The sequence below is a fragment of the Eriocheir sinensis genome, unplaced genomic scaffold (genome assembly GCF_024679095.1).
Source record: "Eriocheir sinensis breed Jianghai 21 unplaced genomic scaffold, ASM2467909v1 Scaffold910, whole genome shotgun sequence".
Lineage (NCBI taxonomy): Eukaryota > Metazoa > Arthropoda > Malacostraca > Decapoda > Varunidae > Eriocheir > Eriocheir sinensis.
In genome coordinates this window covers 52,501-77,500 of record NW_026112287.1, presented here as the reverse complement: position 1 = coordinate 77,500, position 25,000 = coordinate 52,501, and the positions used below count along the sequence as shown (strand labels likewise).

The 25,000-nt window shown below is 42.3% G+C and overlaps 1 protein-coding gene across 1 annotated transcript in view; it reads left to right on the top strand.

Annotated features, from left to right (window-relative positions):
- The window catches only part of LOC126994899 (uncharacterized), a 26,441-nt gene extending 2,709 nt beyond the window's left edge, over window positions 1–23,732 (top strand). Inside the window, exons 3-7 of the mRNA XM_050854166.1 lie at window positions 5,828–5,923; window positions 10,773–10,876; window positions 13,580–13,683; window positions 14,865–15,002; window positions 23,612–23,732. Of these exons, the coding sequence (XP_050710123.1) occupies window positions 5,828–5,923; window positions 10,773–10,876; window positions 13,580–13,683; window positions 14,865–15,002; window positions 23,612–23,732 (563 nt within the window). The remainder of the gene's footprint in view (window positions 1–5,827; window positions 5,924–10,772; window positions 10,877–13,579; window positions 13,684–14,864; window positions 15,003–23,611) is intronic.
- Window positions 23,733–25,000: the final 1,268 nt, after the last annotated feature.

Genomic DNA, 25,000 nt, shown 5'->3' with positions numbered 1-25,000 from the left:
TTGGTCCAGTTTGTCCTCGATTTCGCTTCCCTTCGCACCCTTTTATTGAGCCGTTGTTTTAATAATTGCTTGTCTGCCCCACGAATTTATTTAACGAGTCGCGTGTTGCTGTGCTCCAGATGCATGCACAGTTTGCTTTTAATTTCACTCTCTTTCCATCGTCACTTTGTTTTCCATTTGCTCACCTGCTTCACCGAGTCTTTGTTTCACTTCCCTGACCTTCGCTCTATATGTTTTGCATCAAGGGTTGTTTTGTGAGCATTCGACATCGCTTTCTTAATTGCTTGCCTGATGACTCCGAAAAGCATTGAATTTCAGCGTAAAATATCAGGTATCGTTGAGTCTTTGTTTCACTTCCCTCTCTTTATATTTTGCATCAAGCGTTATTATGTGAACATCCTGCATCGTTTTCTTTATTGCTTTCATGATAACTCCGAAAAGCATTGGACAGCAGCGCAAAATGTTACTATTTCGTCGAGTCACTATAAGGGCATTCAATATTTTGAAAGTCAGTAAGTCACAGTACGCTACACTGAGTCGCTGCGTCATTGTTCGCTGTATGGTTTAGGTTACGATGTTATGGTAGCGTTAAGGTACTCGATAGTGAAGTTACTGCGCCATTTTTCGTCACTGAGTCGCTGCGTCATTGTTCGCTGAATGGTTTAGGTTACGATGTTATGGTGTCCGAAAAGCATTGTACATTAGCGCAAAATGTTACTATTTCGTCGAGTCACTATACGTGCATTCACTATTTTGAAAGTCAGTAAGTCACGGTACGCTACACTGAGTTGCTGCGTCATTGTTCGCTGTATGGTTTAGGTTGCGATGTTATGGTAGTGTTAGGGTACTCGATAGAGAAGTTACTGCGTCATTTTTCGCTGGGGTGTAAAGTTGCAATGTTGCGGTGGAGTTATGGGACATTGTGGTGAGGTCATTGTGTCTGCTTGTCATGGTGAAAGTTGCAATGTTTTGGTTAAGTAATGGTACGAAATACTGAGTTCATTGCGTTAGTTTTCTCTCTGTGGTTCAAGTTGCGATGTCTTGGTATTATGTTACGGTAGGTTATGGTGAAATTAACGAGTCATTTTCTTTACGTTGCAAGTTTCATTGTTTTGGTAAAGTTATGGTACGAAATATTGAGTTCATTGCGTTAGTTTTCTCTCTGTGGTTCACGTTACGATGTCCTGGTATGGTACGGTAGGTTATGGTGAAACTAACGAGTCATTTTTCTTTACGTTGCAAGTTTTATTGTGTTGGTAAAGATATGGCGCGTTGGTGAATTCATTGCGCCACTGTCCGCTCTGATGCAAGTTTCAATGTTATGGTTGAGTCAAGGTATAATTTATAACGAATTCATTGTTTTACTCTGTTCGCTATCGTGTGTTTCATTATTTTGGTAGACTTATGGTACGTTATGGTGAAGTCGTTACTCCACTGCGCGCTTTGATGCAAGTTTCAATCTTATGGTTATGGTGAATTCAATGCGTCACTGTTCGCTATGGTGTGTTTCATTATTCGGTAAGGCTGTGATGCGTTATGGTGAGATCAATGCGTCACTGTTCGTTATGGTGTGTTTCATGATTCGGTAAGGCTTTGGTACGTTATGGTGAATTCAATGCGTCACTGTTCGCTAGGATGCTTCATGATTCGGTAAGGCTATGGTACGTTATGGTGAATTCAATGCGTCACTGTTCGCTAGGATGCTTCATGATTCGGTAAGGCTATGGTGCGTTATGGTGAGATCAATGCGTCACTGTTCGCTATGGTGTGTTTCATTATTCGGTAAGGCTTTGGTACGTTATGGTGAATGCAATGCGTCACTGTTCGCTTTGGTGTGTTTCATGATTCGGTAAGGCTTTGGTACGTTATGGTGAATTCAATGCGTCACTGTTCGCTAGGATGTTTCATGATTCGGTAAGGCAATGGTACGTTATGGTGAATTCAATGCGTCACTGTTCGCTAGGATGTTTCATGATTCGGTAAGGCTATGGTACATTATGGTGAATTCAATGCGTCACTGTTCGCTAGGATGTTTCATGATTCGGTAAGGCAATGGTACGTTATGGTGAATTCAATGCGTCACTGTTCGCTAGGATGTTTCATGATTCGGTAAGGCAATGGTACATTATGGTGAATTCAATGCGTCACTGTTCGCTAGGATGTTTCATGATTCGGTAAGGCTATGGTACGTTATGGTGAATTCAATGCGTCACTGTTCGCTGTGGTGTGCTTCATTATTTGGTAAGGTAATGGTACGTTATGGTGAATTCAATGCGTCACTGTTCGCTAGGGTGTATTTCATGATTCGGTAAGGCTTTGGTGCGTTATGGTGAGGTCGTTGCTCCACGGTTCGCTCTGATGCAAGTGTCAGTGTTATGGTTGAGTCAAAGCACATTATAGTGAATTCAATGCCTCACTGTTCGCTAGGGTGTGTTTCATGATTCGGTAAGGCGATGGTGCGTTATGGTGAGGTCGTTGCTCCACGGTTCGCTCTGATGCAAGTGTCAATGCCAGTGTTTGCGATGGTGTAAGGCCTCGCTCCTTTCACCGCGCGCCCTCGATTTCCCCGTCACAGAGCCGCTTCTTGGCTGCCTGCAACTCTTTACCTGTGTTGTTGTCCTGAATTTTATGACGACTCGAGGTACCAAGACTCGTTATACCTGTTTTGGTCATTACCTTCACCTACTTTCTATTATAAGAGTCAGCAAAGGTCTTTACTATTACTTCATGTCCAGTTTACGCACACCATCTGCTTGACCGCACACACTCTCTCTCTCTCATATTTAATCAAGCTTATTTTGGGGTATTCAGAATTCGTTTCCATATTCACATTCATCAGTGCTCAGTAGGATATATTTACCATTCACTTGATAGCCCGTGGCGCAGATATATTCATGCAAATCAGACTAATGTAACATACGACGTAGTTCATTGCCAAAGCGAAAAGAGGACATAAACAGGAGTGGTAAACAGTGAATCGTAAACTGAAGCGGAGAAAAACACATTAAACTACTTTTCTCCTCAACACAGCTTTTTTTCTTTGTTGGGTATTAACGTGGCAAGAACAACAACAATAACCGTTAGACGAAGATAGGAAATGCGTGGGAATGATAAACAGTGAATCGGAAAATGAAGAGGAACAAAAAAATACCCCAATCTGCTTTCCTCCTCAATGCAGTTCTTTTTTTCATTTATGATTATTTACGTAGCAGTGGTCGGATGCTTCCACCACGGCACGGGCATGAACATATAAGCTGCCCGCCTCACCCCTTTCTCCTCCCTCATCCCCTCACCCCCTCACCACCTTCTCCTCCCTCACCCCGTTCTCCAACATTTTCCTCTTTTTCCCTGATTACACATGCGCTCATACATTATTCACGGCCCTGATTAGTATTGGTTATTTTTACGTTCACTTAATCCCCGATCCTCGCCTTTGATGCACGGGAAGAATTATGTACAGGGTAATTATCGTTCACCAAATATGTATTCAGGTAATATTTTTCACCTGCGCGGCCTAGCTCAAAACGTGGCTCCCTCTCCCCCCTCCCCCCCTTGCTCTGATATGATGTTTATGATGATGATGATGATGATGGGGTGGAGGAAAAGAAATTAAGAAAGATGAGGAAGATGAGGATTCGGATAATGTAAAACGACAAGAACAACATCAACAGTAATAATAATAATTCCAACAATAATGATAATAATGCTTCAGATAAACTTAAACCACACACACACACACACACACACACACACACACACACACACACACACATACACAACCCCTTCCCTCCTTCCTCGCCTTCCTCCTCTCTCCTCCCCCTCCCCACCTTGCTTTCCTTCATTCCTCCCTCTTTCTTCTTCCTTTTACACTCTTCCACCTTCATATAGTACACCTTCTCTCCCTCCTCCTCCTCGACACAGCCCTTCCCTCGTCTCACCCTTCAGCCGTCTGTTTCTATTTACTCGTTTTCCCTTTATTTTCCTCTTACTCGTGCTGCTGTCATCTCTCTCTCTCTCTCTCTCTCTCTCAACAGAAGTCAGACTATATCAGTAATTCATCAGTATCAGTTAAGTAAGTAAGTAAAGTAAGTCGTACCAGGCATTTCTTTGGGTTCCCTTCTCGTAAACAAGTCTGGACCAGCCCGGGGAAATGGTGAGCCTGTGTTTGCTGCTGACTTTTTCCTGTATGGCGCATTCTCACGACGCACTCCTCGTGCCTTCATTCCATCAGCAGTGACAGCGGAAGGGCCGCCACGAACGTATTCCTTCATTCCATCAGCCGTGACGGGGGAGGGCCGCCACGAACGTATTCCTTCATTCCATAAGCCGTGACGGGGGAGGGCCGCCACGAACGTATTCCTTCATTCCATAAGCCGTGACGGGGGAGGGCCGCCACGAACGTATTCCTTCATTCCATCAGCCGTGACGGGGGAGGGCCGTCACGAACTCATTCCTTCAGTCAGTCAGTAGTGACGCTACGAACTCATTCCCGCGGAATAGAAGCCAGGCACGCTGACCACTAGACACCGGAGGCGTATGAAGGGAAATACGTGCAAGAAAATGTTTATCCACTACTTCCTTTAACTCTGATATTCGTATATTTGTTTTTACATTACTGTTACAAAGTTATGCTTTTGGGATGCAGAATTTTCTCAGGAAGACGATGGTGGGCTCAGTTTTTCTTCAATTTCCTCCTTCAGTTCTCTCCTTGTCATCCTTCCTAGATTTCTCTTCTTTTCCATAACATTCAACCTTTTCCTTCGCCTTCTGTCTCTCCTTGCTTCCCTTCCTTCCCATCGTCTTCCTCCTCTCACGTTTTTTGTCTCTCTTTTCGTTCCATGCCACTGGCCACTCCATCATTTCCCTCTGTCTCTCATTCAGTTTATTTATTCTTATTTTCCTTTCATTAGGCTATTTTCTTTTTATTCTATTTTTTCTTTATTTTCCGATTTTTTTGTCTTCTTTTACTTCCTTCTTTCGTCCTTCCTTTCAGACCAACTATGCTTTCCATCCCAACTCTCTCCTCCTTCATTCACTTTCTACTTTCGTCCTTCCTTTCAGTCCCTCTCTCCTTTCCTCTCTCCAACTTTTCATTCAGTCGCCACCTTCTTTCAATCTTACCTTCTTCAGTCGTTCCTTTCATTCACTTCACTCATGTTTTTCTAAAGCCATAATTCTACCCGTCATTCTTTTCTTCCTTTTTTTCTTCCTTTCTTATCACCGACCTAAAACATATCCACGAGTACGTTCAGCAGTCCTTTAATCCTTCCCGAGCCACTCCTCTGGCTGACAGATTGATTAAATCACTGAAAGCAGGCAGCCTAGTTATGAGCCGATAGGCTTTCTGCTGCCCGCTCGTCCATGTTTCCATGTTTCCTTGCACAAACCACTAAAGTCCTCTTCCTTCCCTGCCCTCCATTCTCCCCTCCTCCTCCTCCTCCTCCTCCTCCTCCTCCTCCTCCCACTCTTCTCTTTCCCTTTTCTGTTCCATCCTCAAATACTTCATCCTCTTTCGCTTAAACTGAATACTCATCATCTTCATCTTTTTTTGCCATCTTCATCATCTTTATCATTACCATCTCCTCCTCCTTCTCTTCCTCCTACTCCTTCTTCTCCTCTCTTTCCCTTCCCTGTCCCATCCTCAAATACTTCATTCTCTTTCGCTTAAACTGAATACTCATCATCTTCATCATCTTTTTTTGCCATCTTCATCATCATCATCATTATCATCTCCTCCTCCTCCTCCTCCACCAACACCACCAAAACAACAGCGTAATAAACTGAAAAACCAACCAAGCAAAAAATAACTCTCAACACTCACCCACAGAGGAGCCGAAGGAGGAGCAGCCCATTGAGCACGTGAGCTGCCGGTACTGGTGCGTCTACGGCCGTCCCTACTGCTGCGACGACGGCTCCCTCCCGCGTGAGTATACCTGCGGGAAGGTGGAATTAAAGGCTCATTAACCCGGTAGCAGCGACGGGCCAAATTTGTGGCTTTACCGTGTAGCAGCGACGGGCCAAATTTCTGTCATGATATAAACCTCCCAAAATAGATGATGCATAAACTGATCACATATGCGTTGATATTTATTATGAAATGGTTTGCGTGAGTGATGATTCTTTCTCATTATTTTGCTTAGAGGGGCCTTTAATCTAACTTAACCTAACCTAACCTAACCTAACCTAACCTAACCTAACCTAACCTAACCTAACCTAACCTAAGAAATATGACCCCCGCAGCTACCGGGTTAAGGGGATAATTAAAAGCTTGGAATTAAAGGTCCGTAATTACCTACAGAAAGAATTAATCAAGGGGGCAATTTCACAGTGTATTTGTATTTAGGGGAGAAATTACCTGCAGAAAGAAGTAGTCACGAGGTTATTAATAGGTGGTAATTAAAAGTTTGGAATTAAAGGTCCGTAATTGCCTACAGAAAGAATTAATCAAGGGGTCGTTAATAGGTGGTAATTAAAGAGTGTGATTGGGGATGTAATTACCTGCAGGAGTAATCAAGGGGTCATTGATAAGTGGTAATTAAGTGGGTGTAATTAGGAAAGTGTAACCACCTGCAGACAGGAGTAATCAATGGGTCATTAAGTGGGTGTAATTAGGAAAGTGTAATTACCTGCTGAAAGGAGTAATCAATGGGTCATTAAGTGGGTGTAATTAGGAAAGTGTAATTACCTGCTGAAAGGAGTAATCAATGGGTCATTAAGTGGGTGTAATTAGGAAAGTGTAATTACCTGCTGAAAGGAGTAATCAATGGGTCATTAAGTGGGTGTAATTAGGAAAGTGTAATTACCTGCAGACAGGAGTAATCAAGGGGTCATTAGTAGGGGTAATTAGAGGGTGTGATTGGGGGATGTAATTACCTGTAGCCGTAATCAAGGGTCATTAAAAAAGTGGTAATTAAAGTGGTAATAAAAGGTGGTATGAAGGGGTACAATTAAAGGGCGTAATTAAGGGGAGCAATTAATGAATGAAATTATGTGAGTGCAATTAAGTGGTTTATGAAGTGTAATTATGGAGGTGTTAATGAGAGACATAAATAAAGGGCTGTAATAAAATTAGTATAATTAAGTGGTGTTTGGAGTGTAATTATGAATGTGTAACTGAGGGGCATAATTAAACAGGTATCGTTGAGTTGTAATTAAAGGGGGTGTAGGTGAGGAGTGTAATCAGTGGTGCTATTAAGGAATGAAATTGTGGACGCATTAAGGGAGGTGTAATTATAAGTGTATGTAATTAAGTAGTGCAATTAGGAAGTGTAATTGTGAAAGTGTAGCCAAGAGGTGTATATATTTATCTAAGGGGCGTATTTGAGAGGTGTATTCGGGTGATATAATAATGAAGTGCAATTTCTGAATGTGAAAATAAGTTATGTAATTAAGGGAGTGCAATTAAGTAATGTAATTAGGAGATGTAATTAAAATCGTATTCAGAGGTGTAATTCAGCTATGAGTGGAAGGGCGATTAAATAATGCCAATTAAAGCTAAGTAATTAAGAGCTGTAACTAATTTGTGAGTGCAAACGAAAGAGGGATGAAAATACTACCATCAATGAGTGTGGTTTCAAGGTAGAACAATTCAGCTCTGCGAGGATGAGAATGGAATGAAAAGAACACCCATTAAAAGTGTAGTTAATGGACATAATTAGCGGGTGTATATCAAGTGTGAGTGTATTTGGGAGAGATGAAAAGCAAACCTATATAAGGCCTGCAATGAAAGGGTATATTTTAGAGTTATTCATTCAGGTGTAAATATAAGTGGAAGAGGTTGAAAAAGAGGACATTTATTGAGGAGGGTGTAGATAATAAGTGTACCTGTTAATAAGAGTATAGATGAATAGGGAGTAATGGGATGAGGGGATGAGGGATGAGGGGATGGGGTGTTAGTTTACAAATGGGAAGTGTATCTGGAAATTGGTGTAGCATAATGAGTGTAACGAATAAGTGTATCAGCAAATAAACAAGTACTGATGAATTTGGTGTAATGGGTTAAGGGGTGTTACTTTACTAATGGGAAGTGTATCTGAAAATTGGTGTAGCATAATGTGTGTTTGTGTTGCATCTAAAAGACATAAGAGAACAACTAAGTATGCGTGGGAAGGGATATTGTAATGTGTATGTATTTCGATGACGCATAACACCCTCATCATCCTCTTAAAAATATATACAGAACCTTAATGAATAAATGCAATGCGAAATGACGGAAGAGAAACAGGGACAGGGTGAGTCTGGTCAGCTAATGTGTGGGGAATGACAGCAGCAGAGGGGAGGGAAGTGGTAAAATATGCTGAATCAATAGTGTCGGGTGTTGGAGAACGGTGAGGTGTGCTGATAGGTGGGTGAGACGGGAGTGGACAGTGAAGGAGACGGAAGGAGAGGAAGGGATAATGAGAAATAGAGGTTAAGAGTGACTGACAGTGGTGGAGAGAGGAGAGGAAGGGACAGTGAAGAATAGAGAGAAACAGTGACTGGCGGTGGTGGGGATGGAAAAAGAGGAAGGAGCAGTGAAGAATAGAGGGTAGGAGTGATTGGCAGTGAAAGGAACAAGTAGGAGAGGAAAGGACAGTGAAGGATAGAGGGTAAGAGTGACTGACAGTGGTGGGTAGTAAAGGAGAAGCAAGGAGAGGTAGGGATAGTAAAGAATAGATGGTAAGTTTGAGTGCCTGAGGTGGGCAGTGAAGGGATGGGAAGTAAAGGAGGAGAAGGGATAGTGTAGAAGAGTGAGTAAGAGCAGTGGACAATGAACGACAATAACGTATATGTGTAGTGATCAAGGATGTAAGGAAAAGAAACTAAAGATATGTAGACGAGACTAGAGGGGACAGCGGTGGGTACTGAAGGAGACGGAACTAGACGAAGGGACAGTGGAGAATAGAGAGTAAGAGTGACAGAGATTGAAGGACAGTAACGAATATTTGTAGTCATGATGGTAGATGTGAAGGAAAGTAACAAAATAGGATGAAAAGAGGGAAAAGAGTAAAGGTTAGGAAGGAGACAAGAAACGGCGGAGAAGAGAAAGTAAGAACAGAGGGTAGTGAAGGACATTGGGTACATCGGTGGTCGTGATGAAGGATGTAAGGGAAAGGAAAAAACATAGGATAAAAATAGGAGACAGCAAATGCAAAAAATAATAGTGGGTGAAAGTAACTAGTCATGATTTATAGTAACGTTTCTTTGATAGCCATGATGGTATTCCTATCTCGATATGAAGGATAAAAAAGTTTAATTAAATACAAGTAAAATTTCACCGGTATTTTCCTAGAGATAATTAAATATAAATACAAAGGCTTGAGTGGCACAGTTCGCTTTGAAGATAAAATAATGAAAAAACAACAACATAATTATCACTTGTTTTCCGGCTGTTTTAGTGTTTGCGCTAACGAGGAAAACAAACATTTATTATTTCACGTGGATCTGCCGAACGTAAATCCAGCTCATGCATATTCCTCTGTTTATTTACGCGATAGCTCTCCTACCTCATGCATATTCCGGGGCTGCAAGTTTTAATGTAGTTTTGACAGGGTATTCATATTCATGGGGGAACTTATATAATGAGGATACGCCGTGTTAATCGTCGTTGCTATGGTTATTTCACCACTTCCACCTCCACCACCACCACCACGACTCTTATCCACCCTCACCACCACCCCCATCCACACCACCCATCACCACCATCTTCCACTTCACTCCTATTGCTAGTTCATCCCTACTACCACCACCCTTACTGCCATCACTTTCACCACTAACCACCAACCTCACCCCCACCTCACCACCACCACCACCCTTACCCACCCACCCCCTCACCCCCATGACCTTCACCCACGACCCTCCACCCACCACCACCACCAGCATGACCGTGACCACTGCAATAATCACCCCCATTACTAACACAACTATCAAAGCCGCGGCCACTTTCCCCTTCGAGTCCCGCTGACGATTGTATCTATTGTTATTTCGAGTGTTTATTCATCCAATTGCAACTCCATCATCACCACCGCCACCTCCGCCTCTCCATCACCATCACCACCGCAGTATTTCCCATGATTCAACAACAAAATTACCTGTTGACATTTTTAAGAGTTCATCACCTTTACTATCACCACCACCGTCATCATCATCACTATTACGACCACCATTATCATCATCTCCACGCAGCACCTCTCACTACTGCAGTTATCACCATTTTCATCACTTAACATCACTAAGCTCTAACCACATCCACGCACGAGGCACCACAACTAACATCACCATTTCTACATCACCACCACCACCATCACTACTATCATTTATACCCACATGTCACCACTATATGACGGTGGTGGTGGATGTGGTTTTCTGTCTGTCTCTGCCTGTTTGCTGTACTCCGTTATTTCTGTCTAACTCGTAATTTTCTTCCTGTTTCCTCGTCTGACTAACGATATCACCACCATTTCGACATCACCACCAACACCATTTTTTTTTTTTTTTTTTAACATCAGAGGACACGGCTCAAGGGCAAGAACAAGAGTCGAAAAAAAAAGCCCGCTCTTCGCCGCGCCTATAATTCATACGTAAGTACATATCACCACTTCAACACCATCACCACCATTACCAATACCATTCATTCCACATATCACCACTATTCCCACCATTATTACCATAACTTTTCACACCCCATCCCCCCCCAACACACACCACCACAACTATCACCACCATCTCCGTCCATCACCACCACTACCACCACCACCAGCATCAAGCCCCTTTCCTCCTCCTCCTCCACACAGTTCCGGAAGACCATGAGGAGCACAAGACCCTGGCCTGCCCCCCAGTGGACCAGCACATATGTAAGAGCTCCGGCATCTACCTCAACAACACCACCCTGGCTCTGGTAAGTGACTGGTTCTGCTAACTCCTCGGGCTCCTGTCACGGATATTTCTCAAGCCCACAGAGATGATTAACCGGGTTTTCATGAGTGATTTTTACCGTTCAAGGTTCAGAAGTTGGGTAAAACTATCATAAAGCAGTCTATGAAAATCCCAGCAATTTCTACGAGGTTCTTTTCAAACGAGAGAACTGAAGTGCCGATATGATTTAGAATACAGGCTTGTCGATCGGTATTCTCAGACTCTTCCTCCTCTCACATCAATTTCTCAAGTCCCAAAAGATCACTCGCGTCCCTTTCCCTTTCATAGTGCAAAAAAAGGGTCAAACTACCACCAGGGTCACAAAACTACCCCCGGAAATGGCCAAAACTCCTACGAAAGCCTTGTCAAATATGTGTGCTTGGACGGAAGGTATTTTTAGACTCTTCCTCCTTTCATATCAATCCTAAAGGCTGAAAAGGAGATCACTCGTCCCTTTCCTTTCATGGTACAAAAAAGAGTCAAACTACCACCAGGGCCATAAATCTACCCCTTGAAATGGCCAAAACTCCTACGAAAGCCTTGTTTAATATGTGTGCTTGGACGCCGAAATGTTTAATAATATGACACACACACTAACACACGCAAAAAAAAAAACTTTCATTCTTTCCCTTACTAATTCATACCTTTCCCTCCCCTACACACTCATATTTCATTTTCTTTTTCTCTCATTTTCTTTCTTTTCTGTATCCCTTAGTATCCTTCTCCCTATCTCTTTTTTTTTTGTGAGGGGAGAGGGAGGCCTTGCACCGTCCCCCCACCCCACCCCTCTCTCTCTCATGAATGCTCAGTCCTCTTCTTTCTCTTCATCTTTCTCCGTTTTTCTTTCGTTGTTGTGTGTGTGTGTGGGCTTCTTCAGGTAACGTGGAAGCGCCTTTTTCACTGGTTTCCGGGAAGGCCAAATTGTTCCTGGCTTCGTCTCTTGATTGCCGTGTTTTTTCTCTATCTTTTTCCACTCCCGCTTTTCCTCTACCATTTTCATCTTCACTAATAAGACAGCGATAATAGTGCTTCTAACTGCTTGCCTCCGTACTTTAATTTATTCACGTGCCAAAAAATATCCCTTTAGGACAGGGTTACTAAATTATCGTACTCAGCCACTCCGCCCATCGTATGTTCCCGTTTCTGAGTCACGGCTATCGCAAACAAACGCCAATCAGTAATGCTTTTGACGAAAACTTTAATTTGAATTTCGTTATATTTGTGGTTAAGAAAGTTTTGGGCCCTGGAACTGATAAATGCGATGTTTTGAGTACGATATTTTGTCAACGCTGCTGTAAGATCAGACCAACTAGCAGCTAAGGCTTCCTCCGCTAGCTATGGCGTCACCGTATTCAGGTCTCAATAAGTAAAACAGCTGACTCTTGAAAAAACACCACCGGAAATGTACTCTATCCACCTATCAAAAGAAGGTATCCCAAGTATGTAAGAAGAGACAGAAACTATTGACTCATACAAAAATTAGCTTCAAAACAACACGCTCTCTCCAACTCTAACTCTGATGCAAAACTGAAACAAATAAATGAAGCTACGCACTCACCAAAACCCCTGCAAGCCGTATTACGTAAATTATCGACTTCTAACCAAAGAGAAACGACAAAAAAAGACAAAAATTACCCTCAAAAATAAAATGCAAACTGTACACTCATCAAAAAGCCTAAAAAACACTCTCTATAAATTATCCCCATCTAATAAAAATAAATTAATACACAAAAGCCTAACTAATTAACTAACGGGAGCATACACACAGGGGCGCGTCGCTTCACTCACCCGCCGCCTCCACTCCCGACGGACCCCAAGGAAGCTCCCACGTAGTTGCCCTGTCGTATATAAAAGTCACTTACCGAAGAGCTGTCTCAAAATCCACTTAATAAAACCACAAATAACAATCGAACATAAAACTTTGAAGCAGAACATAATAAGAGCCATATAATTAAACGTTTCGGCGTCCAAGCAAACAAATGACAAGACTTTCATGGGAGTTTGGGGCATTTCCATGAGTAGTTTTATGGCCCTGGTGGTAGTTTGACCCTTCTTCTGTACCATGAACCTAAAAAAATACTTATTACAACACGACTGATCTCTTTTTTGGCCTTTGAAAATAGTTGATGTGAGAAATCTACATCCACTTATTGAAACCCAATGTAACAATCAAACATGAACCTCAGAAGCAGGAAATATTTAGGGCCAAGCACACATATTTGACAAGACTTTCATGGGAGTTTGGGGCATTTCCATGGGTAGTTCTATGACCCTGGTGGTTGTATGATCCTTCTTCTGTATCATGAACTTGAAAAAAACACTCATTAGAACCAGGCTGCTCTCCCTTTTGGCCTCTGAAAATAGTTGATATGATAGGCGGAGGCGTCTGACAGTACCGACCTAAGAACTGCTCATAATAAAAGGCTGCTTCACCATCTCACTACACCTCGCCACTTGACCAAACTTGCCAGATTATCACACTTAGCACATCGTATTAATCGTTGTCTGATCAATAACTATAATAGAAAAATATTGATACTTTACGGGACTTATCTTTAATTGGACAGCGTTACTGGTGTGGCCACGACAGATTTGGGGCCTGAAACCGATAAATGCAATGTTCTGAGTGCGATAGTCTGGTAACGCTGCACCTGACCCTTCACTCACCTGGTTCTCGGCGGCACAGATCCTGGCTAAGGGCGACCCCAAGGACCTGTTGTGCCTCCGACGGCTACTGCGGCGAGAAGGAGAGTGCTGCCCGAGCCCTGCGTCAAGAGGCACATCTGCATGGTGGGGCTGATTCGCGAGGACGAGACGGAAGAGGGGATATACACGGAGTATGAGGAGGAAGGGGTGCTGCCCGTGGAGGAGGAGCTGCAAGTGGAGGAGGAGCTGCCAGTGGAGGAGGAGCTGCCACTGGAGGAGGAGCTGCTGGAGGACGAAGTTGCTGAAGAGTAGTTGGTGTTGGTTGTAAGTCTGAAAAAAATATAGAGAAGGGACTTTTTTATGTGCATCCGTGGTTTTCCAAAAAGTGATTATAGAATTAAGAGGATAGTGAATAGATGATTGAGTGTAGTATGGCAAACTGTGTTGTGCTACTGTAGAATAGGAGAGTTAGAGTGTATAATTATTTAAAGGTTTTACAAACAATTCATATAGAGAAATATATATTTAATAAAAGTACAAAGTAGCATTACAAGAGTATCATAACCTATTGCTGATGCGGATCCGCAGCCAGCTGCTGAAGCTGCAGAGACCTGAACAGTCTGGGTTCACGCCTGTTTAGTCGACAACTGACTGTATCCTAGAACTTCGCGCACTGATGGAGCGCCGACGTGAGTTTCGAAAGGGCTTGCAGCTTAATAATGTCGACATCACGAAGGCGTTTGATTCAGTGCATTGCGAGGCACTCTGGGATTTCCTGCGACTCCGAGGGATTCCTGAAAGGACTATTGGTTTGCTGACTTTTTTTATGTCCTGGCCTATATCGCCGGTAGGCTTTCTTTAGGTTGGCCCCAGCCCGTCATGGAGCAGGCCCGTGTTTATAGTGGCGTCATCTATTCTGGCTCATGCTGCCCCCTGAGCTCATTCTTGATTTCCCTTGGACAGTTCCTCTAGAGTCCGGGTTGATGGGTGGTCTTCAGGACAGCATGTGAGTAGTCTTAGGTCACTCGACGGTGACTAAAAAATCCCATGTGGTAGAGGTGGATTCGAACCCGCATTATCCATGACGCGGGGAACGCGGGACCGGCACTCTAACCACTCAGCCACCGTTACCCCCGTTTTGCCTGTTTTCTGGGACTGAGAATACTGTGAAGTGTGTGTGTGTAAGGGGGCTTGTCCAGCTTCTTTCCCGTGAAAGCGGGAGTGAGGCAGTGTTGTGTCCTTGTCCCATCGCTTTTCAGCCCTTGTATGGAGTGCGTATTGGGCAAAATTGTGAACCAGAGTCGTTGAGGAACATCTATTGGCAGTACCAGGGTCACTGACTTTGTTTCTGCCTATGATACAGTAATCTCTGTGGAGTCCTTGGAGGTTCTGGTGATCGCTCTCGAGACGTGCACGAAGAGGCAAAGCCCTTGGGACTTCCGGTCTTCTAGGCCAAGACCAAGGTACAGGTGTTTGGAGGCTTGCCAGATGAAACAGTATAGTCTGTTCATGAGTGTGGCGAGGACATTGAGATCTCGAAAAAAATCACATACCTTGGTAGCGTAGTTCAGAACAACGGTGGGTCTCGCCAGGATGTCTTACGGCGGATAGACTTGGCCTAGAGTGTTATGGACTCGCTCAGTACAATAATTATTAGGCTACATGGCGTTGTCGATACCTGTGTAGGACAAAACTGGATCTTCAACTTTGTGCTCCCTATCTACCTCTATGGCTGTGAGCCATGAATACTAATTAGGGACTTGGAGAGGCGAATTGATGCATTTGGTAATAAGTGTTATATGCGTGGTATGCACCTGAAAGGTGCCTGCGCGTTATGATCCAGATCCAGAAGTGTTAACGCAGAGTCATGGGATATCGCTGGAATACCTTTGCATCAAACCGGTGACTACTCTGTGAGACTGATTCGACATATATTTCCTGCATAGTCCGTCAACGCCAACTCCGGCTATATGGGCATGTGACACGCTACCCAGAAGCCGACCTTGCTCATCGGGGTGGGCGAGGTGACGCCATGCGAATCCCCCCATTGATTGATGGATTGATAACCTCAGTGACTAACGTAAAAAATTGTTGCTGTGTTTTTACGATGTAGGTAACGGCTCAAAGACAATAAACAAAGAAAACAAAAAATAGCCCACTAGGAGCTGCTCAGCTCGAAAATAATTTATTGCATAGTCATCGTAACGAAACGTCCCATCCTGCACAACATAAATCAGCATATTTTGTTAGCTTACTTCTGATGTACCAAATTCAGTCGACATTTACTTGTTACAACGCTGAAGGCGGTGCCGACTTGGTGCCGACAACAATTTGAATGAACGTCATCCTACACGCTCTTCCACAGCAGCGGCAGTGTAACAGGACACAGGCAACAATGGACCCTTACACAGCATACATGACGTGCGAGCGGTACAATACAGTAAAGACCTGGGTGGCGGAGTGCAGTAATGGCGTCGTATTGTCTCACTCGCATTCAGCTTCATAAATTAGCTTTGTTTTCGTCCTCATCTTAATTACAACGAGCTGAAGCCTTTGGGTGACACGTGGACCTCATTAACGTTCCACGCTTCAAAACAGTGCGTGAAAGGATAATGATGAAGGGTTACAGGGCTGCAAAGTGCTGGAGGTGAAGAGGTGAAGGCACGAAATGACCACCTGGGCACACGAGGTGACACAGGCGGCGGCCCACAGGTACCTTACGGCGACACAGCTGCCTTCAAAATGTGCATCTTATGCTGCCAAGTTTATTTTACCGCCACACAACACACACAACATTAATCACATACTGAGGCCAGCCGTGTTCCTCAGCCACTCCACAACACAACACACACCTGTCCTTTCTGTTTCGTGCAGTCGTTTTAGTTCCGCTTTGTTGGGTTTCAGGAACACAAAACGACAACAACGTAAAAATGATTGCAACAGTAGGCTTCATTCATGACTTTTCTCTTTTTATATATCTGAAATGTGTCGTGACAAAGTAATGAGCCTCCAGTACTTTGAACCTTCTGTTTTGATCTGCCATGGATCTGACCTTCTTCAGATCAGGGCCACCTCTCCCAGCCCTTAAAGTATAACTGATAAGAAATAATGAAAATTGATGGATAATAGATAAAAGAAGATGACATAAAAAGACAAACAAGAATCAAGAAATAACACTGGCCAGGACACACGAGCAGGAGGGAACAACAGGCGGACAAAGAGGGACAGACTGGGAAATGGCTGACGTGAAAAGGCCGAGGCTGCGTTATTTTTTTTTTCTTAATATTTGCTAAATTGTGTTATTTTCGTCTTCAAGTTTCCTTGTTTGTTTATTTCAGTTTTGGTTTAGCATTAGCATCTTTCTTCCTTGGCCTGCGCAGAGCATTTTCGTCTGATTATAAAGAAAATGACAAACTGTTCTCTTTGCGATCATCTGTTTTAACATTTAGTTTATTTTCAAGATTTTTTCGTGAACTTGCATTGACCTGAATGTGACCTCCGTCTGTGTGCTCTCAAATCATTGTATACTTTTCCTTCTCGCGCATCACACGTTGTACCTAATCACTTATCTACAGTGCTAAAAAATTCACCTTTTGAAAACAAAACATTTGCTCAAATAAATGTTTACATACATAATACCACTCTGCTGGTCAAGTTATTTGTTACTCTGTCTGAATGGCTCTTGACACCAGCAAACAGCTAAATTATCATCTAATTACATCTTTCCCTTGTTGGATACACCATTTTTACCGTAATGACAAGAACTGAAGGAATGGCGTGAAGTGCTTTGTCTCGTAAGTTACCGTGAAATAATTACAGTGAACCACCTACAACATTACGTAGATCCAGCGACAGGGCACACACACACACACACACACACACACACACACACACACACACACACACACACACACACACACACACACACACACACACGCTGAAAGATCATGGTTGGATGCCAAAACAAAGATTTTAAAAGACAATGAGAGGAGTCAGATGAGCTTTTTTCAGTCACACGTTGATCATATCTCTTGGAAAATACTCAGAAAAGATGTAGCTGATATATTTGTGACATTCAAAGAATATACAAAGTATACCGTTGAAAATCTAGATGTTTCTTTTCTTTTCTTTTTTTTTGACGTAGGCCCTACTGTTTAGCATTGTTCATAAGTATGTATTATTAACGTTGATATGCTATTTAGCATTTTAAAGTTATGTTTTGATGATATTCAATGGTGTCGTAATGATAAACCTTTAATAAGTACTATTCAGCTTGTTTATTATTATTATTATTATTATTATTATTATTATTATTATTATTATTATTATTATTATTATTATTATTATTATTATTATTATTATTATTATTATTATTATTATTATTATTATTATTATTATTATTATTATTATTATTATTATTATTATTATTATTATTATTATTATTATTATTATTATTATTATTATTATTATTATTATCATTATTATTATTTTATTATTATTATTATTATTATTATTATTATCATTGTTATTATTATTATTATTATTATTATTATTATTATTATTATTATTATTATTATTATTATTATTATTATTGTTATTATTATTATTGTTATTATTATTATTATTATTATTTTATTATTATTATTATTATTATTATTATTATCCTGCAGTATAAGGTTCCTGTAATGAGGTAGAATGCACGCTGAATTGTAAAAAATGGTGGTAGGCCGCAGGTTTAAGTAGAAACGGCTGCGTACACCAGGGGTGGATCAAATACAATTGTATTTGTATTTGAATTGTATTTAAATACAATTTTAATGTATTTGTTTTTGTATTTGTATTTTGACATCCAGAGAAAAGTATTTTGTATTTGTATTTGTATTTTGGCACCCCCAAAAAAAAGTATTTTATGTTTGTATTTATATTTCGAGTCAAAACCATTTGAGGAGGATAAATACTGTTAAGGAAATAGAAAAAGAAATAATGTTAAGCCGCGTTAAGGCGGAGGAGGAAACAGATGAAGGTTGAAGGCGAAGGAGGAAAGGAGTAACGTCAGATCACGGGGAAAGCGGAGTAAGGAGAACATGAAGGTTGAAGGCGGAGGAGGAAAAAAAATTAAGGTTAGGAGTAAGGAGGAAATTAACCTCAGGTCACATGGAGAGGAGAGAGAATTTAGGGAGTTACTGAGGGATGGGTGGTCGGAAGAAGGATCCGCCTGCAAAAATGTGTGACGTCACGGAAATGGGAGGCGATGAGATGTGAGTGAAGACGACGAACTGCTTTAACTTGGCAAATGCACTACAGTCACCTATCAAAAGAGGTTGCATCCGTTTCTTGAGCGGACTGATGTCATTGCCGCAGTTGTCATGGGCCCCAGGTTTGCTGGCACGGATGCCATGTAAGAAAATGCAAAGGAAAAGGTTTCAAGATTGTGGACCTAATTATTTCGATTCAACTCAGTCGACCTTGAAGAAGAAAACATTTCAAGAGAGTGACCTTTCGTCTTTTCGGCTGGCAGCGAGTGCAACACGACCTCGTCTTTTCGCCTACATGCCCAGCTGGGCAAATGATGGCAAATGGAGCTGTTTCACAGGCCTACCGGCTTGCAGACTCCTGCGTTCTTATGTTCTTATGTGCATCAACAAATGACACTACAGTGGTGAAGGCAGAACTTGAAACGTACCTAGAAGAAGGTGCTTTTGCCTCAATCCACTGAGGTATTGGCGTGATGCAAAAGCTTCTTGAAGCACTTTGCCAAGAATATTCTAGAAAGTGCAACAACATGGACGCCCTGGGAAGCGCACATCCACGAACATAAAAAAGTCCCTGCAGAGAAATTAAACAGCTGTCGTGATGATAACAGAAAAGAGCAAAGGGCGGAGGCGAGGGATGAAAGGGATGGAGGAGATGAAGGGGAGGAGAATGGAAAGGAAAGGGGCTGATGAAGAAGTTTGAAAGAAATATATGTATAGAGAGCAAGGATGAAAGAAAGGGAGAAATATAATGAAATAAAGAAGAGAAAATAGAGGAACAGACTACTAAAAAGAAGTGGCAGCCCAATACAAATGTTAGGAATCTTTAGTGGGCTGTCCTCGTGAGTCATCACGCTCACTGGTGTTCTCCTCAACAGGTGTGAATGCAAAGTACCTTGAAAGACGTTAATTGGTGAACCAATTCTGGCTATGTAAAATCAATCAATCAGTTAATCAAAGAAGAAAATATAATTAAAAGAAAAATTGGAAGTAAGAAAGAAAAGGAAAGGATGCTGCGCCGGAAGCCGCGGCGAGATTCCTTATGATGCTTGTGCGCGTCCTCGAGGCCCATCGGTCCTTCATCCAAGAACCGATAAACGCGGTGACCGGCGCCTCACGGCATTTATGATTAATTTTATAATCCAGTCTGTTTTAAGAAGCGAGTTCTTGCATCCGCCCCATTCGAATCGGCGGTAGGAGCGCCAGCGAGCCAAGGTCCCCTGGCGAGCATGGCAGGACTGAGGGCTCCTGGCAGGGCGCCTCGGCGTCCATCGGGACCCCGACGGAGGTGCTGAGATCTTTCACAACGCCGGGCAGGTGGGGCTCGTTAGCCAGATAGGCAATCTGCCTAGGAGAGCAAACTCCGAACAACAAACCCGGGCAGGAGGTTCAGTTAGCCGTGGTAGGCAATTCACCTAGGAGAGCAAACCTGAACAACAAACCTGCAGGTGAGGCTCGTTAGCCGTGGCAGGTAATTCACCTAGGAGAGCAAACTCTGAACAATAAACCTGGCAGGTTGGGCTCGTGAGCCGTCATAGGTAATACACCTAGGAGAGCAACCTGAATAATAAACCCGGGCAGATGGAGGTCGTTAGCGAAAGAAGTTCATCTAGGAGAGCAAACCTGATTACAAAACCGGGCAGGTGGAGGTCGTTAGCGGAGCAGTTCACCTAGGAGAGCAAACCCGATTACAAACCCGGGCAGGTGGAGGTCGTTAGCGAAAGCAATTCATCTAGGAGAGCAACCCTGGATTACAAACCCGGCAGGTGGAGGTCGTTAGCGAAAGCAGTTCACCCAGGAGAGCAAACCTGATTACAAACCCGGCAGGAGGTTCGTTAGCCGGGTAGGACACTCCAGGGAGAGCAAACCTGAACATAAAACCCGGGCAGGTGGAGCCTGTCAGCCGTGGTGGGCAGTCTGCCTAGGAGAGCAAACTCCGAACAATAAACCCGGGCAGGTGGAGCTCGTCAGCCGTGGTGGGCAGTCTGCCCAGGGAGAGCAAACCTGAACAATAAACCTGGCAGGTGGAGCTTGTCAGCCGTGGTAGGCAGTCTGCCTAGGAGAGCAAACTCGAACAATAAACCGGGGCTTGTGGTGCTTAGATGTCGTAGACAATCCACGTGATGGGAACACCAAAGAAAAGGAAAATAAAAGGAACACCAGAAAAAGGAAAATATACTAACAAACATCAAGAAAATAAAATTAAAAAAACAGATCATCCACCTTCAGGCCCTAACATCTCCAAAATTATGGGTGAGTCTTTTCTGGGAGAAAGAGGCTCATCCAGACCAAAGAACATCAAAAGGGATGATATAGAAAGAACACCAAAAAATGGGAAAAAGAGAAAAAACATCGCAAAAGAAAAGTAACAACAATAACAGAACAACGTCAAGAAAAGTAACATACAAAGAAACATCATCCACCATCTGGCCCCAAACTAACATCACCAAAATTATGGGTGGGTCTTTCTGGGGAGAAAGAACATCCATACCAAAGAACATCAAAGAGGGATGATATAGAAAAGAACACCAAAAAATAGGGAAAAAGAGCAAAAAACATCGCAAAAGAAAAAGTAACAGCAATAACAGAACAACATCAAGAAAAGTAACATACAAAGAAACATCATCCACCATTCGGCCCCAAACTAACATCACCAAAATTATGGTGGGTCTCTTCTGGGAGGAAAGCGGCTCACCCAGACCAACGAAGAACATCAACAAGAGGATGATATGAAAGAACATAAAAGAACAAGAAATAAGAAGAAGAAAAGAACAGAAAAAAACATCGGAAAAGAAAAACAAGAAGAAAAACACATCAAGAGAAGAAAATATAAGAAACATCATCCACCTTTCGGCCCTCAACTAACATCACCAAAATTATGGGTGGGTCTCTTCTGGGAGGAAAGCGGCTCACCCAGACCAATGAACATCAACAAGAGGATGATATGAAATAAAAGAACATCAAAAAATAAAAACAACAGCAAGAAAACAAAGAAAAAGATAAAGAAAAGAAAAGGAAAAAGAAACAAAAAGAAAAAGAAAAACACCAAAATAAAATAAAACTAAAACAAAAAAAATAATCCAAATAAACAAATCAACAAATACAGAATACAGTAAAATTAACGAACTAACTAACTAATTCAAACTGTCTAACTATTAAACTACCCATCTAACTACCTATCTAACTAAGGGTACTATACAAGGTACTATTGGACTACCTATTAACTAACTATCAAATCATCTAACGATCGAACATGTATTTGTCTGACTTTTGATCTATTTATCTGCATGGCTATCTATCATTATGTTTATCTATTCATCTTTTTTTTTTTCTTTTGTAGTTGGCAGCTCAGGGCAAAAGTAGATAAATAAATAAAAATCCGCATAAATAAAAAATAAGTTCTATCTCTAAATCTTTTATTTGTTTATCTTATTTGTTCATCTTATTTATTTGTTTACTTATCTTGTCCGTCATCAGTCAGTCAGTTCTACCTACACGTTTTCCTGCCACAATTTTTTTCATTGTGTAGTCCTAGTTCCGGTCCGACCTTGAGGTGGAAGGGAAAGACGGGGCAGGGAGGCAAGAAGAGGGGAGGGACTGGGGAGGTAGAACAGAGTAATAGGAAGAATTTGGATTATAATGGTTTCCTCTTCCCTCTGCAGACAAAAAATGAAACGAAGAAAAGCGTCATGTAAAAAAAATAATAATAATAAATGGTAGCTAACAATGATAAAGAGTTTGCTAAAAAAAAATTCAAAACAAAAATATTAGGAAAAGACAAAAGAGGCTATCATTATTTGCATTTCTTATGAGGCAGTGCTTTTCGGACTGTCTATTGTATATTCAACATTATTGCAGAATTACATAAAATAAAATACCTCTGTAACCATGGCATGTGAATCGAGAGAGAGGGAAAGATCTAAACTTACATTCACTAGAGAGACGAAGAGTGCGGGGAGATCTGAAAGAAGTATTCAAATGGGTCAAGGGTTACAACAAAGGCGATATATAAGTAAAGTACTGAGAATTAGCCAGCAGGATAGAACTCGCAGTAATGGATTTAAATTAGAAAAGTATAGATTTAGGAGAGATATAGGCAAGCATTGGTTTAGTAATAGGGTGGGGAATGAATAGACTCAGAATCACATAGTGCAGGGACGATAGCTTGTTTTAAGAGTAGACTGGATAGCTACATGGACGAGGACGACAGGTGGCAGTGAGGTGGGTGCAGTAAGGACAGGTACTGGTGCGTGCCTAGTACCGCCGGTATAACGAGGATCAACCCCACCTGTAACCCCTGTAACTACACCTCACCCATCGTGAGTAGTGGGGGATTCTGAGTTGCCTGTGTAGGCCACCTGGCCTCTTAATGTTTCCTATGTTCTTATGTTCTTATGTTTATGTTAAAAGACCGTTTTCTGTGATCATAAGCTGACGTCACTGTAAACAAACACCGGAGCACAAGCGACCCAAACACAGACCCTTCCCAACCCCTGGGGTCCCATGGCCTAACCAGCGCCCACCCTGGTAGCAGAACGGCCAACACAAAAAACAACACCTGATAACAATTACCACTGACGGGGTTTAGAGGCTGTGGCCCCACAGCCCAACCAGCCCCATAAAATACCCAAGAAGAAGAAGCTATGAAACACATTCATAACTAAAGAAAAAAAAAAACAGAACAAGAAAACACCATAACTCGTAAGAAAACACCATAATTCCGAAGCAAAACACCATTACTGAAGAAATACACCATAACTCTGAAGAAAACACACAAAACTCTCCTCCCAGACCTAGGACCTAACGCCTTCCTCACTCAGACCCAAAAACACTGAAGAAGACCTAGGACCCAAGAAGCAATACACATATCACAAAGGAATTACAGACCCTGCATCACAGGACCACACTTGGTCACCCAGCACCTGCACACCCCAGCGATGAGCAAGTTGCCGCAAGATGATGAGCCTGAAAAGGGTAAGGCCGGGCTTCAGGGTTTTTTTTTTCAGCAAGGAGGCAGCCTAGGGCATTAAACAAATAAAAAAGCCCGCTAGACGTTGCTCCAGCAAAATAAAATGAAATGAGAAAGCAAAAGATAAGTCAGTATTGCATGGAGAAGTGTCTTCATACTCTCCTCTTGAAAGAGCGCAAAGAAAGAAAAGGTGCAGGAATAATCAAGGTATTCAGTACCTATTAAACATCAGATCTGACCTCGATTTCCCTCAGTGATATATTGGCAATTGTTCAGCAAACCTCAGCAGTCTTAGAAATTGTTGTTTGTCACTTGTTGGCTTGATTACTAATAAAATGTATATAAAACTTGTATAGGTTGCATGCACAACTCATTAAGTTCAAGCTCAGGGCCGAGTTGGAAAAAACAAACATGTTTCTTCTTCTTTTGACCTGTTCCACGTTGGTGCTGTAAGACAGACTTTCTGTCGAATGGCATTCACTTTGCAGTGCTGTGGCACAAAGCTAACAAGTTCCCCCAACAAGTCGTTTTGCAGAATACTGGCTACCTCTAACCTGCTAGTAACTCCTGCGATGGTGAACAGTTACTCATGCACACCACCTATTACCTATGATCAGGGTTTTACTTGCCAAGCACTAAAGAATTCTCCATAAGAAGTGGCAAACTGAGAAATAGGGACAGACTACCTGCTGAGTTAATCAAGCAGGTGTGTTGACACGGCAAGGGTTAAAAAATCATTATTTAAAAAACTTTAGATTCATATTATTCAAATACGTTTTATTATAATTCCAGGATCATTTGTTCATATTAATGAGAGAACAGAATTGACGCATAAATATGCGAAGGCTGACGAAGATGCCTTTCGACCCCCCCCCTTGCCAGATTCCAACACCTGCCCGTCAACACTCTTCCTTCGCTTTTACGGAGAGGGCCTCGGAAGATTATGGTATGAGAAATGGCTGAAGAACTTCTACAGTCGAGGAGGCTGCCTTATGGTACAGCCTTAGGACTTCACTCTGTCCAAGAAAGCTGTGGTGAGTGCAGGCCCCACAAGCGAGATTCGATACCCATACGAGGGCGGACAACGACCTGGGCATGTAGCAGGATAGCAATCAAAGGGGGGACACGAAATGAGGGAGACGACAGAACGCCCAACCATAGTTGACGAAGGAGAGAAGAGATGTGAAGATTCCAGCAGATTTTGAGTTAAGGATAGACCGAGGATGTTTAGTGTTGAAGA